A 15,525-nucleotide genomic window follows, 5' to 3' on the forward strand; every position below is an offset into this window, starting at 1 on the left:
GTGTGTAGCTCTCATTAGTGCAGATATTCTCTAGTTAGGATTGTAGCTACTTTTATGAACCCTTTAATAGCTAATTAAAGCACACTTTAGAAGTTGGGAAGGTTCTCCTCTTTGCGTAATCTTGAGTTTCCCAATTTCTTCAAAAGGTAGGATCTTGTGACGTAAATGCTTGAGTGCTCTGCTATCAGTACTTAGGAATTTGGGAATACCACAATCTACACAGGGAAAAACAGCTGTTACATTTCATAGAGTGAGGGAGTATGGGCCTTTGACATGATCCTCCCTAATTAAATTGCTTGGCACCGGGGAGACAAAGATGCCCTTCATTTTTTTGAGCTTCAGCCTACTGCAAAAACAAGGTGAAGTTAATCCTCCTGTACAAAGGCAGATGTTAATCCTCACCAATGGCACTGAAGTCACCCAGAGGCTTTCTTGGGGTTCTGAATCTGGATGAATACGTGTCAGACCTCTGCCCCTTATTCTTCCGCCACAGCACCGCTTATTAATCAGTGGCAGTTTTTGATCAATACACAAGTCACCGTGCATTTTGCTTCCTTAAAAACACAAGGATTTAAATTCCTAGGCATCAACATACTCCCTTAAGTTACTGATTTTAGACAACTTTTTCTATTATTCTTTTGAAATGGTAGATTTTTTAATTAATGTATTGGCCACCTTAGCTGTATCAAAAGATGATGTTTAGTGCTTGCCTTTTTCCCCAGAAGTGGTGCAGCCCATCTCTTCTTAAGCTCATGTTAACAGTGTTTGCCTTTGGCGCTGGTGAGTAAAAGAAAACGTGGGAGCTGTAGGCATGCATCCCTCCAGTGAAGCTGTTTACATTCCATAGTTTGGGATACTTTTTTTTTTTCCTTTGCTATTGTACTGTGCAGTTTTTTTGCCTGTTCTAGTTTGCCATGACGTGGTCAGTGCTGTTTCCTTCCGGCTGCTTGTGAGCCTTTGGTAGAGATAAGGATACGTTTACAGTGCAGTTTTAACAAGAACGTGAAGATCTTGCTTCATGTAGGAATTTGGAGACTCTCCGGATTGTACAAAGAATTTATTTATTGGTTTCATCAGTTTGATGCTCTGGGAATCAAGATCTAGAGCATTTTACTTGCAGACTAACAACTTGGCTAAATTTGAGCTGTGTGTGAAGACGAAAGGTGATATACGTGAGATATCCTACAGCGGACTAGGTCAGTCTGGGTTTTGTTTGTAGTTTTATACCTTAAAGATGATAATAACTAATGAATGTGAAAACCGTGTGTATGAATCAAGTGAAAAGATGGATTTTCTTTTTGTGAACTTTTGTAACTTAGTCTCATGGTTTTAATACGAAGTGCTTAGAAACTGATGTCTTACTTCCTGAAACAACTTTATTTTTAAGGGTATGAAAATTTGCATGTATTAATCGGTAGAAGTAGTACCTCTGAAGATACAAAGCTGTCGTGACTTCCTTGGAGTTAGAAAGAACGTTTATAGTTTACAGCAAGCTCTGCTGTGACTGCGACTATTTCACATAGCTAAAGCAGTCATTTCTTAATTATAACTTTCTAATTTTTTCCCTCCACAGTGATCAAGGCTATCAAGGTGCGAAGAACAACTCAGGAAAGAATTTCCCTTGGTTTATTTCCCTTTGAGAAGAGAAGAACCCGGGAACACCAATGATCTAAGAGATACGAACCCTGATACTTGATTAATTTTGTCATCCTGCCTTTCTGCCCAGCTGGACCTCCGTGACGCTCTCCTTTTTTGCATTCGAGAAAATTTTTCATCATATGTGGAGCTGAGACCTGGGAATGTGTTATTATGGCAGCAATTGTACAGCAGAATGAGCTTGTGTTTGAATTTGCCAGCAACGTCATGGAGGATGAGCAGCAGGTATGGGACAGTGTAAGAAACCGCATTTGTGCAAGTTGGTGCTAGAAATGTTATGAAAACATGAGGAAAAAATGTGGTGTAAAACACAAAAAAAAGCAAACATTGAGGTCATTATTGTTGCAGCAGATCTTTGTGCTGTTTCAAAAGCTTCCTGTTGCTTCCTGTAACTTGCATGAGCAGAGCAAAAATTGTTTGAAATGTTATAACTTCTGCAGTATTGAGAGACATCCTCTCTGAAAATATTTTCCTCTGTCGCTGATTTGTGCCAGTAGAATCCATCTATTTTTGATGCAGAATTCCCCAAATTCAGTTTTAACTTTCCTAGTGTGCTAGGATAAAATTCTGAGGAAAATTCATGTTCACACTGCAGGAGGCTAAAAGGAGCAGTGGGACCCTGCTCACTGCTATTTACAGATTGATTTCTAAATTGTGTTAATAAGCTTCCAAGTAATTTAAGTTGGTTTCTTTCACACTGCAGAGAAGATGCATCTTTCTGTCTGAGGAGGCTGTCAGTCAGGTGCTGATTATCCAAACCCCATCCTGTGAGTCCTGAGGTTTCCATGAAGATCTCCTATTGTAAAAATCAGGCAGCTCTCGTATAGGTGGTGCTTAATAGTAGAGGTTTGCATTTACTAACAAGAAATTAGGTGTCTGAGTACTGTGGGGAGACAGTTCTTAAGAGTATGGGAAGTGCCATGACAGACTGTTCATCTTTTTGTGAATGTGAAAAGCATTTATCCTCCTCTCTTTAAAAAGTACTTATGACTTTGTAATCTTGCCTCTGGGTTTTCTGTATGGCCTAAGATCTGCCTGGGTCGGTGGCCTGTTTCTGCTGTCGGTGTCATGCAATCATTTCAGTGAACCGAGTGTTGTCTGTCTGAAGTGCTAACTCAGTTTTGGGTGGAACTAGTAATGTAACTTCCTTCCCTGTATTTTTCCAGAGCCTGTGGTAGCCTGGGAATTTAGATACGGGAATTGCACAAATGTAGTGGAAAACTAACCTTATTTATTACCTCTGTTTATTGTTCATTGCTGGTTTTACTTTACATGACAATGGGCAAGGGGAGAGTTAAGATGGCGAGAGCTACTTTAGTGTGGTTTCTGGAAGGGGTAATGTAAGCGAATGTGGTTTTATTCAGTGTTCTGCCTTTTGCAGTTTCGTCAGATGCTCACGTGGAAAATTTTAAAAATATTAAAGAGCACTCGACAGGGCAGTAAAACTTGTATAAACAGAGCTTTCACCAGTCCCAGAACAAAGTCAACCATGGCATTTATCTCATAACCCAAAGAAATCCTACTCCAGATGAAAGAAAATGTCTCTTAGCATGCCCTGAAAGTGATGAAATCAAAGACGCGAAAGGCCAGGGCGAGAGTGCGTAGCAGAAGGTCCGTCACTGCAACCAGCTGGATACAACCTCCTCTTAAGTCATTGAGTTACCGGAGTTCAAATATCAAAGATGCAGGTAGCCAGCTGCACAAAGGTAGATCTTAAATACTTGTAGAAAAGGAGTCCTGTATAGGGAAAGATCTGGAAAGCTGGAGAGATTCACCTCAGACAAGGACTTTTACTGTAACGTTAACCTAGAGAGGTTGATTCTGTGTATACCTGGCTGATCTGCTTCTCACAACATAGGGGCTGTCGCTATTGCTGCTTCTGAAGTTTTTCAGTTCTGGATAGATAGATTGTATTTAGGAATAGATAACACAGTTTGTATACTGTGCAAAAATTACAGCTCTGGAAGTGCACTGTGTTGGTCAAAAGCAATTTTGAGCTTCATTGGTATACAAAATGTGGTGTCTTTATACACATGTGTCAGCTGACTGGCCTTTGGATAATTATTTTTGCCATGCCCCCAAAAGATGGCATTGAAAGAACTTTGGTACTTTTCATGCCAAAGCTTTGCTTGGAGCCCTGTTGTGCCAAGAGCTGTCAGGACATAGAACAGCTGTGGGGAGAGGTTCGGGGTCTACATGGCAGCTACGCTTGGTGTTTCAGGGAAGTCGTAATTCATGGCTATTTTCTAACCATTTTTTTTTTAAAGTCTTAGTTGAACAACCATAAATTTTGAGCAGTCTCTTTGCAGATGTAATAATTCAGCCAGTGGGAGGCACCAATGGGAGGGACTCAATCACGTGGCCGGCTGTGAACGGGAACAGCTCTCTCTTATCAACTTTATCCTATTCAACTTAGAAAATAGGATTTTTTTAGGTTCTTTTTTTCTTGGAGGGTTAATTTATCGTATTGAGCTTGTGTGGTAAGGAAGAAATGGGATGAAAATATTGTAATTTTGAGAGGGGAACAAGTGCCCTGCACTAATGCTACTGGTAACCTGTCTGGCATCTGCATGGCAGAGGTCCTGGTTAAATAGAGGTTTTGCTTTTTTTTCTTCTCTCTTTTTTTTTTTTTTTTTTTTTTTTGAGAGAGAGACTGCGCACATACAACTGGGCAGGAGCTCCTACAGGCTTTGGCTGAGTCAGTGCCACTTCCTCATATCTGCAGCTTCTTCTCTTAATATCTATTCATTTAGCCCTTCGTTAACTTACAGTTAATGTGGTGTTTTATCAGGACATTCTTTATTTAAAAAGCTGAACAAAAGCAGGCAGAGGCCTGATCCATACTAGAAAGTTTAAAATGGTGCATGGAGCACACTACTGAATCATTGTAACCATTAACAGAGTGCCCAGCGTAACTGCTCTGTGCCAACAGGCGCTCTCTCAAGTCTCTCTGACGTGAGTGGTAACCTGTGCCTGAGAACACCTTCTGTGTCTCTGAGGGGCGTTTCTCTCTTCCCTTCTTCTCAGGAGGAGGAGTCCAAGCCCTTAAGTTGCGATGTGTCTTCCGCACTGTCTTCTCACACATTGGTTTGCTTTTCCATGTTCCATGGTGTTGCCATGGGCTTTCTGAAACACTAATTCACCTGTTCAAAGCCACAGTCTACAGTTTTTGGTTATTTCCAGCTCCTGCAGAAAGTCATGTCCGCCCCCACCTTATCCACTCTTATCCATTTGCAGTTGTATGAAGACTTTGAGGAAATGATTCAGCTCTGTAATGAGGTTGTCACCCCAGGAAAGCAAGTGGCATTTATTTATCTGCTTTCAGCATCAATCTGTGAACCCTTGTAATTCCTCAGATGCCAGTTGTGGGAATGGCTTTAAAGTCAAGAGGCTGCCTCTGCTCTTGGCACAGAAACCTTCAATAGGGGAAAAACAAAACCCGTTTTCCGGTCACCAAGGTCGCTTTGCCTAGTTTTGTTTAGTTGGTTTTTTTTAAAAAAAAAAAAATGGCCAGCTGTATTTCGGGTCTGAATTCTGTTGTTGAATTAAAAAGCCTTTGTTTTTCTCTGAGGTCTTTTCCTTTTTTTTTTCTTCCATGTAGCTTTTCCCTGCTCCTCTCTAGTGCAGGCCTTCCTTCCCACCCATCACTCACTTGCACAACATTTATTCCACACCAGTTAGAAGCTAGGCACCATATTCTTGGGACAAGTTTTCTCCTCAGAGGAGTTGTAGTGTGAGAAGATAGTACCTCCCGAGCCAAAGAAATCTTCTTCCGTGTTTTCCATTTCCACAACCAGGATGGTGATTTGATCTTCTGTCAGTTGGTGACAGCTGACGAGAAGATTCTCGGAGAAGATAAGAAACTGTTTGTCAGTATGTCAAATACGGAAAAAGAATTTGAGAGCAGAAAGGAAGATACTGCATTTGGCCCCCGGAGGAGGGCGGGGTTCAGTTTTCATTGAGTCATGGAGCATGACCGATGCTTTTGGGAACCTTCCATGGATTTCAGCATCTATCTAAAGCTTTGCACTCCTTTGAGCTGTTGAAGGTTGGTCTACAGGACTGGTTTGTAGATAAACTACAGTGAGGAATTTGATGTCTAAGACTTGGGAAAATTACATCAGTAGCTCAACTCCTTTGTGTCCAGCAGACATGGGAGATGTATTGAAGATAAGCAATCCGGACATTTGGCAGTGGTAGGATGTCATGTTTTAACTATATTTTGCATGAGAAAGATGATGCAAAAGAAGTAGGCAAAAGGAAAAAAAATACATAAAATGTATAGATTTGTGTATTGATTTCTTGAAAATTGTTGGTGACACTTTAGGGACTTTTTTTTTTAATTTAGGTTTACTTTGCACTTTGCCTTTTTGTTAGTGCATTTAGAACCACCTTAGTAGTAGGAATAAATTATTTTGTGATCTTGCTGTTAGAGAGGTAATTTGTCTTAATTAAATCACTACCTTCTGGTCCTTAATTTAATATTTTCCCTGTGGGTAGTTCTCATTACATACTAGTATCAAAGGCAGCCGTACTAAACATGGGCTCTTCTGCAGTTCTAAATATGTGCAAAGTTATTCCTGTGTGTTACGACAGCAGAGCTACAGGAAGCTTTAGCTTAGCTCTAAATTTGGGTTTCAGGCACTTTCAATGAAATCAAGAACATTACAGAAGCAGTGAGATGAGATTTTACCTTAGCAGTCACACATGAGCACACGAGAAGTAGCTTTTAAAACTGAATGTGATGCTTTGTGCTGTAACTATAACCAATTGCGAATGTTTTTGAAAAAGTGATGATGGTTTCTGCTAAAATGCATTTCCAGTTAGTTTTGTTTGCAATTGCATGAATGCTTTTCTCTCTAAAAGCATGTTATATATTTGTTCCAGCCTTTCCGTTTCACAGCTGTAGCAGGAAGGAAAATCTATACCTTGTACTTCTGTAAGGTGTGGGTTGGAAGCAGGTGTAATAATGGCTTTCAGATAAAAGACCACAAGAAGTGATATTTACCGACTCTCCAGTTCAAACTGTTATTGGTTTGAAGAAAACTGCATTTAATGTGTTTTACCACAAGTGAATGCTTTTCTGTTCGTCCGTTGTCTTTTGGAAGCGTAGTGTGTCAGCAAGCTCCTCAGAAGGTCTGGTACTGAGTTCAAGTGACAAGGTATTCCCCTGCTGTGGGGTTTCTCTGCCTGTAGATAGACACAGAGACCTTGTTGGCGTGTGTATGCATGCGTGGTTGTTTCTAGGCATGGTCAAATTACAGTTTAACCTTGCAGAGCAGATCCAATCTCATTATATGGACCAAACCAACTGCTGCTGAAATGCTTATAACAGCACTATTCAGTACCACGGGAAACGTTTTGGTCAGTGGTAAAGCGTGTTTCAGTAGCACATGGATGCTTGGGATTTTGTAAGTAGGTCTCACTGCGGAGTGACGAGTAGGGTATAATATAAATAGGGTTTTGAGAAGCTGAGCTGAAAATGTGTGATAATTGGTTGGTTTTATGTTTCGTTCTGAAACAGTTTTTTATGACTTGTCCCCACTAAAGAGTAACAGCAGTGCCAGAGGTGGTTTTGCCTCTTGGAAGCCAAGCCAGTGTCGTGAATGTCTGTCATTTAGAGAAGGACAATGCTGAGCCAGAGTAATTTTTTATCCAGAAGGAAGGAGCTAATGGGAGGCTTATTCTACACACAGACAACTCAGTATGTTGCTGTAGATACTTCAGCTATCAGGCTGGTGCAACAGCAGAAGCAAAGAGGAAGGAGCACCTCTCTTCAGAGATGTGGAGGAGAGGCAGCTGGCCATTTGCCGATGAGCTTATAGGAGATGGACACCTACAGCAGAAATTACACCCCAGAACCTTTTGTAGTCAACAGAGAGCCATAGACATTTTTAGGGCATGATTCATCCTGTCATAGCACAGGAGCCTAAAACTGGGCAGGGAAGCTGTACCCTAGAAATATCCATTTCTCTTCATTGACTCTGAAGGAAACCTACAGTACTTAGCTCCAGTCCAAGTGCGTGCACCACAGCCATCTGAAGTCAGGTGAGATGGACTTCACCCTTAGTGTCTATGAAGTAGGGCAGGATGAGAAGACTGAAATCTTATTTGCATCTTCCTGAACTAATATCCTAATACCAACTAATAAGGTATTTTTTACCTGCTGATTAGAATACTGAATGGGTACTTGTAAAGCATGTACTCTTTTGCTTGCTCAGGAGCCTGAGTGGTGTGTTGTGTGCAATCCTTTTTTTATTTTTATTTTTTAATGTAGTTGCACATACGGGTATACAAGATGTGGAACTCTCATTCCAAAACTTATCTAATATCTTTTAATATGTGGCATATTATTATCTTTATAATATCTTATTAATATCTTTATAACATGTGGCATGTTATTGAAAGTGAAGTGTTTAAAATATTTTTAGAGGATGAATTTTATCTCAGTAATGAGGCTGCAGTGGACTGTCTGCCTTTTATGTTATTGAACGAATTGTTGAAAATAAAACCCTTTTTAATGCATATAATATTTTCTTTTTCTTCTCTTTTTACATTGCTTTATCTTTTTCATTGATTAGGCTTTCATTTAATCAAATCTGTTTGCTTATTCTTGCCTGAAGCAAGTAGGATCAGGGATGTTGGGGTCACTACACAAACAGGATGCACAATGTAAACATGATTTTTTTCAAAGGAACAGTGGAGACCTCTTGGCTACCAGTGATTCCTGGTTTCTCGGTCCCTGTAAGATATAGCCTTGAACAGAGGTGGCCACAAAGGTGTGGGGTAGAAGCTGTCTCATTGCTTGACTCTGTATATGCCCATCATCTAACAAAACCAATCACACTGGAGGGCTTTAACTGGTTTGCCCTTTGTTCATTTTTATTGATCTCCTACCATGTTATTCTATTTTAACGCTTATGTTTGGTAGAGTAGGTTGATTATTTGTTGTGGGGTTTTTTTGCTTTTGTTTTTCTTTTTTTTTTTTTTTTTGTATTTAACAGACTGTCCATGACAGACGCCAGTAGAAATACTCGTTTTGCTTCTCAATTCTTCCTTTTTTCCTGATTGCCTTTTGCCACAGTTGTTGTGGCAAAGACACATGTCTTCCCAAGACATGTTTCACAAAACGCATAGCAATTTAAAGTAGTAATTACTGCCTCTTAAAAGTTGTAATTTTACTTTCTACTTCTAGTACTTACGTTACAGACTCTTCCCTAGGAGAGGCTTACTCCCATGGCCGTTGTCTGTGTTGAGGCAATAGCTCTGATACCATTTCCATTGGTGGTGGTGTGTGTAGTGGCACCTGTGTGAGACATGACAATCCCTAAGTAAGCTTATAATCTTACGGCTGGATTTTTGTCTTGTATGATTAAATAAACAAAATCCTTGATCCGTACATATCTGTGCTCTTCTTTGAAGGCTGCGTCCAAATTTACAAACACTGGTTTTCTCAGAAATGTGCTTTAGCAACTTTTTGGTTTCTTTTCCCTTTTTCAAAGCTTGCCACATTCAGAATGGAATTTATTTTTATTGAGAGAGAACCTTGTAGTTACACTAGTCTTTCTTTGAGCTGGCTCTGCTATCATCATCTATTACTTTCTTCCTGCAAATGACATTTTAAAAGACTCACTTTGGAAAATACTGTGTCTGTAGTAAATGGTCTGAAAACCTCTTCCTGTTGAATGGTTGCCTTTCCAGAGAGTGTGTATCTTGTTATTATTACTGGTCAACTTGATTTCTGTTTTCCCAGCTGCCTCTTTTCTTCTGTATCTGATGCAAAACTGTCGAAACCAAAGGATGATGGCTGAAAGCAGACTTTGCAAGTAAAGCAGAGGGAAAGTAATGTGAAGTGACTAAAGCCATACGAATTAGAGAGGGAAAGTGTTAGAGCACGTGTATCAAACACTCCCTGTTACACCCCTTGCTCTTGTGCAAACGTTCCCTAAAACAGTGATCTTCAACTGGTGGCTCGTGGGAAAGATGGTACCTGTGAGAGCTTCATCCAGTCCTGCCAGCCACTGGACTTTTCCAACTCCCAGCTTGATGGAAAGAGCAAAAGGTTAAGGTGCTTGCAGCAAGTTGCTTGCCCAGTATTATTGCCACCAAAAGTGAGCATTTACTGTGCTGTGCAACTCCTCTGTATTGCCAGCTTTTATGGTGCAAAATAATGTTGTGGGAGTCTGGTATTACCTAACGCACTGAAGTCAATATATGAGATAGTACAGTGATATTCAGCCTCTGGCCCGTAGTGCAGCACTGCAGCTTCCTGGTTTTATGTGCTAAAAATCATTGTGTTCTTTGGCACTCCCTCATGAGGGTTTTAGTATTCAAGAGATGTGGCATAGGTCTCTTGAAGTGTTAATCAGTAAGCTGTTAGATTGGATGTAGTCTTAAGTACCATTATTTTAACTTCCTTTTTTCCTCCCCAGCTTGGTGATCCGTCTATTTTCCCTGCTGTCATCGTGGAGCATGTTCCTAGCGCAGATCTCCTACACAACTACTCTGGTTTAACCTGTGTGGATGAACCCAGTGATATGATCACTGAGAACTCTCTGGACGTTGCAGAAGAGCAAATCATAGAAGATGATGATATCACCCTCACAGGTTGGCAATAAAAACATTTCTGTGCCATGTTTTTGCACCAAAATGACTGTGGCTAATGATGGAAAAAGCTTAAAGACAGGAACCACCAAGAAACAAAATTGTAGTAGTATTAAACTCTGTTAATTCTGTACAAGACAGAGAAAATGGCTTTAATACTATTAGCAGGTGGTTGGCAATCCCAGCTGCACAGCTGATGGTGGTGAAGAGTTTCATCCATCAGCAGAGATTAAAAGAGTCCTGCTCAGAGTACCAGCAGGACTTTTCTTTGCTCTTCTTAGGATTTATTTGCTCTTACAGAATGGTTGTGTGTTTCTAAGTAAGTGTACACATGAAAGAGCAGGAATATGCAGCTTGAATAGTTGTACTGCTTTTAGCTTTCCGAGGTTATACAGTTAGCCACAGTGTACACACATTAATGTGACTTACTGGTGTAAGCATGCTTAGCGTTGTATTCATTTTCTATGTCTAATAATGATTAGTGCCCAAAATACAGATGTTCTCTGTAAATTCTGTTAGAAAAGGCAGTTCCAAAGAGAAAACAGTTCTCAAGAGGAAAGCTGTAAGATATGTCATGTTTGTTAAAAAGAACTCCTCACTGAATGCATGTATTTGGAAGATTTTTGCGCAACAAGTTGGAAAGGTGGGGTAGATACTTCACAGAGTGAGGATCTGTTTCTGTGTCTTCTTTCAGCCATTAGGCTGCACACCTGGACTGTCTCCAGGGCTGGAGACAGCTTGCTGCTTTCAGTCATGCTTGTGACATTATTTCCAAAGGCATACTCTGGTACAATCTTTTACCACCAAAACAAAAACTCGACCAAACTTGACATGAGGAACAGTTCATAGAGTAATTTGACATGAGCTGTTCTCGGTAAATGGGCTTAACTGATAAAAATGGCTCCTTTTTCCTTAGTAGTAGATTATCTGTGAACAGACTGTGCAAGTAAGTTTGCTTATTATTCAAGGAGGTTTTACATACTTAAACATTATTTCAAGTTGAAACCTCTTGCCAACTATTTGCTTGCTATTCATGTTAATTATTCACGCCGCAACTGGCGTTTCCTCAGTGTGTTACTTAAGCACCACTTAATGCGACTATGTGCATTTTTCATAGTGGATCATCTTTATGAATCCATATTCACTGTAGTAGAGTGTGTGTGCATTTTTACTTGCGTAAGTAATCGTGAACCCCTTTTGTGAATGCTCTTGTTAATGTTGGGGTTTTTTTTTGTTGCTGGTCACATGAGAAGGGTTTGTAAATTGTTGCCAGAGACTGAAAATATGTAATCCTTGTAACCGATGGTGTCCAAGGGATTCTGGGATATGTTGGAGTCAGACAAGTGCGGTATTGTTCCCATCATCCATTGTAGTTCAAGCAATCTGGTTTTCTTTAAAGGCAAAGTCCTTAGAAAACCGGAGCTGCCACTTTGCACGGATTATTGTTGTGATGGAGACATTAACCAATTATCTGCTTCACACTCTCCATCCTGCTAGCTACTGTGCATACTGTGGATTTCCTTGGAAAGAAAAGTACCTGATTTTGCAGTGCTGGGTGAGGCCAGGCTGGGCAGGGACCAGCACCACTGCTGAAAGCTCCTGCTCAAGGTGCAGCACTCGTGGCTCAGTGCCTGGTTTCTGGCAGGGAGCCATCCTGCCTGACTCAAGCGGGGCAGAATTCATAGGCCCTGGTGTGTTGAGAGGGGACTGGGGAAGGAGGCCCTGTCATCTCCCTCCCTGCTGCAGGCAAGCATTGGCTGTGACCGCAGCTGCCCACTCGGAACTGGAAGGCTGTCCTGGAAGGGCCCTGGTTCAGGCATGGCTTGAGCCATGATAAGTGAAATTTCCTACCTACTCTATTTTTTCATCTGCTTTTTTTCCCCTCTTCTTTGAAGCTCCCTTCTTAATTCTAATCATGGGGCATGTTTCGTCTCAACAGTGAAACATGTTGTTTTGCTCTTTGAGGTTTGTATCAGTTTTTTCAGTCACTTCCATGTTATGAGAGAGAATCAGACATTATAGAGACTGTATTAATTCCACATTAAAATATTCATAAGACTGAAGGTGACGGCAAAACGAAACTGAAACCAACATAGTCTGTGACTAAACTTTACAGAGAAGAAATGCGTGCTCAATATGCAGAATGCAGCTTTTTTAAAGTTACCAGTTTTTCAGTACTGTTTTATGGCTGTCATACATTAGGCTTCTGTTTTCTCCTAAGCTAACAGAAAAATGGATAGTAGGTCTGAAACTGAAGCTTTTTGTTTTTCGGGGTTTATCTGCAGAATGATGGGTGCTGGTAGGTTATAGGATGTAGCTTCAGCCCCTAAAAGCCACAGCTATCACACGTCAGTGATTACTTACCTGTAGTATAAATTATAATCTGCAAAAAGCCTGTAAAACCAGTATCTGTTTCACATGATACCCTGCTGAAAGATAGCTAACAACCAGCTTTTTAGTTACATTAATGCTTACGCTGTAATTATTTTATAATTATTTTATAATGAATAGTCAGACCTGCATTATCGTCCTCCTCTTTAAAAGCACTTTCCTCTGGAAAAACTATGGTGGCAATTTATATGATCAGTTTGTTGCCAGTATTATGTGATTTTAAATGATTAACCATCATGTAGAAAGGGTGATTAACAAAATAAATTGGAGTTTTTGGCTGTGAATGAAATTTTATGTCTAAAGGGAACATTGAATTGTTTAGGGTTTTTTTTTTTCCCCTCTGAAAAAAATGGGATAATGTTTTGTGAGAATAAATTCTAGGCAAACTTGTCAGAAGGTACAATTTGCTATACTTCAAGTACCTAATTAATGTGACTAATTATCGTTATAATAGGGGAGGAGGAACAGATTGGATTATATAGCTTCCTGAAATATTTTTCTAAATTATTGTTATTAATTTTTTTTTCTTTTTCAATTTGCCATGTCTGGGCAGTTTAATTTAGAAAAATAACAGTTACTCAGACTCTGGTATTTTGTGGTTCACCTGTTCTGGCACTGTTATCATGGATCAGGGAAGCAGCTGCACTGAGACAGCTTAAGGGGCATGAGAGAGGAGGAGCAGAAAATTTATGCTTAGATGCCCTGTGCCCAAGTCTGAATAGTGAGCATGGAAGTGTGCATTTCCATAGATCGGTAACTGTGCTTAGTAACCGATTCAGAAGTTATTTTACAGCATTTCCAAGCTTAGTATTGTTTGGCTTCTGTATCTGGTGAAGCTCTAGCGTTTGTGGCACAAGCCAAGCTGGCCAGGTGGGAGAATGAAGGCAAGGATCTGTTAGGTACTGCAGTCCTGCGCAAACCCAGCATCTTCAGTGTTAATTCACAATGCTAGAAAGAAAGCCAAAGGAGTAGTTAGGTCAAAACTGGATTTGACAGTGTTAATCTGTGCGGATTTTGAGTTGAGGAAATGCCAGTTGTAAAAAAAACAGGTACAGTTTCAGTTACTTTGTAAAGAATTTATTCACTGCTGCACCTAGCATCTGGTTCAAAACAGTGAGGTTTTTTTTTGTATGGCACCCCAATGAGATAATTTTCTCTACGATTTATAAAGCCTTATTTAAAAAGGAAAATGAAGGCTGGTATATAGGTCTCCTGAAAATGCCTATGTTCTTAAACTTGGTTTTTGAGTGTCGGCTCAGAGTTGATACCAAAAAGCAATTGCTTAAATTTAACAGCCAGACCTCTTATGCACAAGGGTGTTCTGTCTGTGTTTAATGGATCTCTTTCTACTTTTAGCAACTTTAGATTTCTTCCAACATTATTTTGAGGTTATTTTGAGCCCCTGTTTTTGTTTATAGTAAAACTGACAGTGAATTTAAACACAACACAGCACTTATCCTAGCTGGACAAGGATTCACTTTGTCTACTCTCTGGAGCTGCTGGCCACCAGGAAAGCAACGGGAGTGGGACAGGATCACCGAAAGTGGTGTAAAGCCTTCAAAAGAGACACTAGGCAGGAGTAGGGAAAGCAGGACTTTGGACTGAGGCCGGGAGCTTCCAGCATGAGGCACAGTTTATTTCTCTGCCAGGTGAGATGCTGTGGTAGGGCAAGCTTTGTGCTAATGGTGAGTGCTGATTCATAGCAAACCTGGATTTGCAGTAAGTGGGCTGTAATTGCTGCGTAGTTACAGAAGTTCATCTTTGTGGCTTGCTCAGATAAACAAGTAGAGTTTCTCTCCCTCCCCTCCTTCCCTCTCCCCCTTTTTACTCCCGTTCCCTCCCCCAATCTTTTTCCTTTTCTCTCCTTGCCTTTTTTCTTCCTTTTTCCTTTTTTCTTTCCTCCTTTTTCCTTTCTCCTCCCTTTTTTCCTTTTTCCTTTTTTCTTCCCCTATTTTTCTTTTTCCCTCTTTTACTCTCCTTTTTTTTAAGTTTCTACCTAATAAAGATAACATTTGAAATCTGATGCTTTTCAGAAAAGATGCCGCTCTCATTCTTTCAGCTGACTGCCAAAATGTAACAAATAAGCTGTTTCATCCCAGTATTTCTTAGATTTGTGACTGTATCATAACTGCCAGTGATTGGAATACCTTTCTGCAATGTTTGGAGGAAGACTGAAATGGCAGACGTGAACTTGTCTTCGGTATTGAAGTTGGTTATTTCCAAGACTGTCTCAAGTTGAGTAATGCCAATTAGCATTTTGCTGCTGGTAGGACACAGAGGTGGTGCTTCATCTCCTCTGTGTGGTAGCCTACACCTCGTTTGTGTTAACTCTTCAGTTTTTGTAACTCAACTTGCTAACCCAGTGAAACCCAAAAGATTTATTTTGAGCCACTTTGTGAAACTAAATTGTCTGGCTGTGTGATCAAAGCGTGTAAAGACTGGTACGTGTTAAGTGACAGGAGTTTGGACCATGAACCGGGGCAGAAATAGAAGAAAGAATGACAGACATTGATTTTTCAGGAACAGGGAAATGTTAATTCAGCTCAAGCCACCTTGTGAAGCCATCTGCTAAGAAGAGGCTTGAAGGGTGTTAGCAAGGGCATTGGTGTGGTTAAGAAACTTATCTTTGCCATTCTCTGTCTGTGGATAGACAGATGGTTGGCGCTTACGTTTTTTGTGGGCATCAAATTAGATTAACTTATGTGTTTTCATAAGTTCTTTTCATTAGTCTTGGATATGGATGGGCAACTTCTTGCCACACGATGTGAAACTGGCAACCTCTGCCTTGCCTGCCATTGTTCAGAGTGAAGAATTGACTCTGCTCTGTCACCTCAGTGCCTGAAAGCAAGTGGGTGGGGCAGGGAACGGGCAAAG

General features: G+C 40.4%; 1 protein-coding gene across 7 annotated transcripts in view; it reads left to right on the forward strand.

The window, feature by feature from the left end:
* Window positions 1-15,525, forward strand: part of ELF1 (E74 like ETS transcription factor 1) — a 93,632-nt gene that overhangs the window by 50,427 nt on the left and 27,680 nt on the right. For 6 of the 7 annotated variants that reach the window (XR_008449130.1, XM_054062633.1, XM_054062655.1 and 3 more), the window contains exons 2-3: window positions 1,574-1,881; window positions 10,089-10,263. Coding sequence is in view for 6 of the 7 variants with exons in the window: in XM_054062633.1 (XP_053918608.1) it covers window positions 1,810-1,881; window positions 10,089-10,263 (247 nt within the window). In the remaining variant the exon portion in view is untranslated. Of the gene's footprint in view, window positions 1-922; window positions 1,197-1,573; window positions 1,882-10,088; window positions 10,264-15,525 lie in introns of those variants that run through there. The other variant, XM_054062643.1, reaches the window with a different exon arrangement.

This window comes from Cuculus canorus, chromosome 1 (genome assembly GCF_017976375.1).
Source record: "Cuculus canorus isolate bCucCan1 chromosome 1, bCucCan1.pri, whole genome shotgun sequence".
Lineage (NCBI taxonomy): Eukaryota > Metazoa > Chordata > Aves > Cuculiformes > Cuculidae > Cuculus > Cuculus canorus.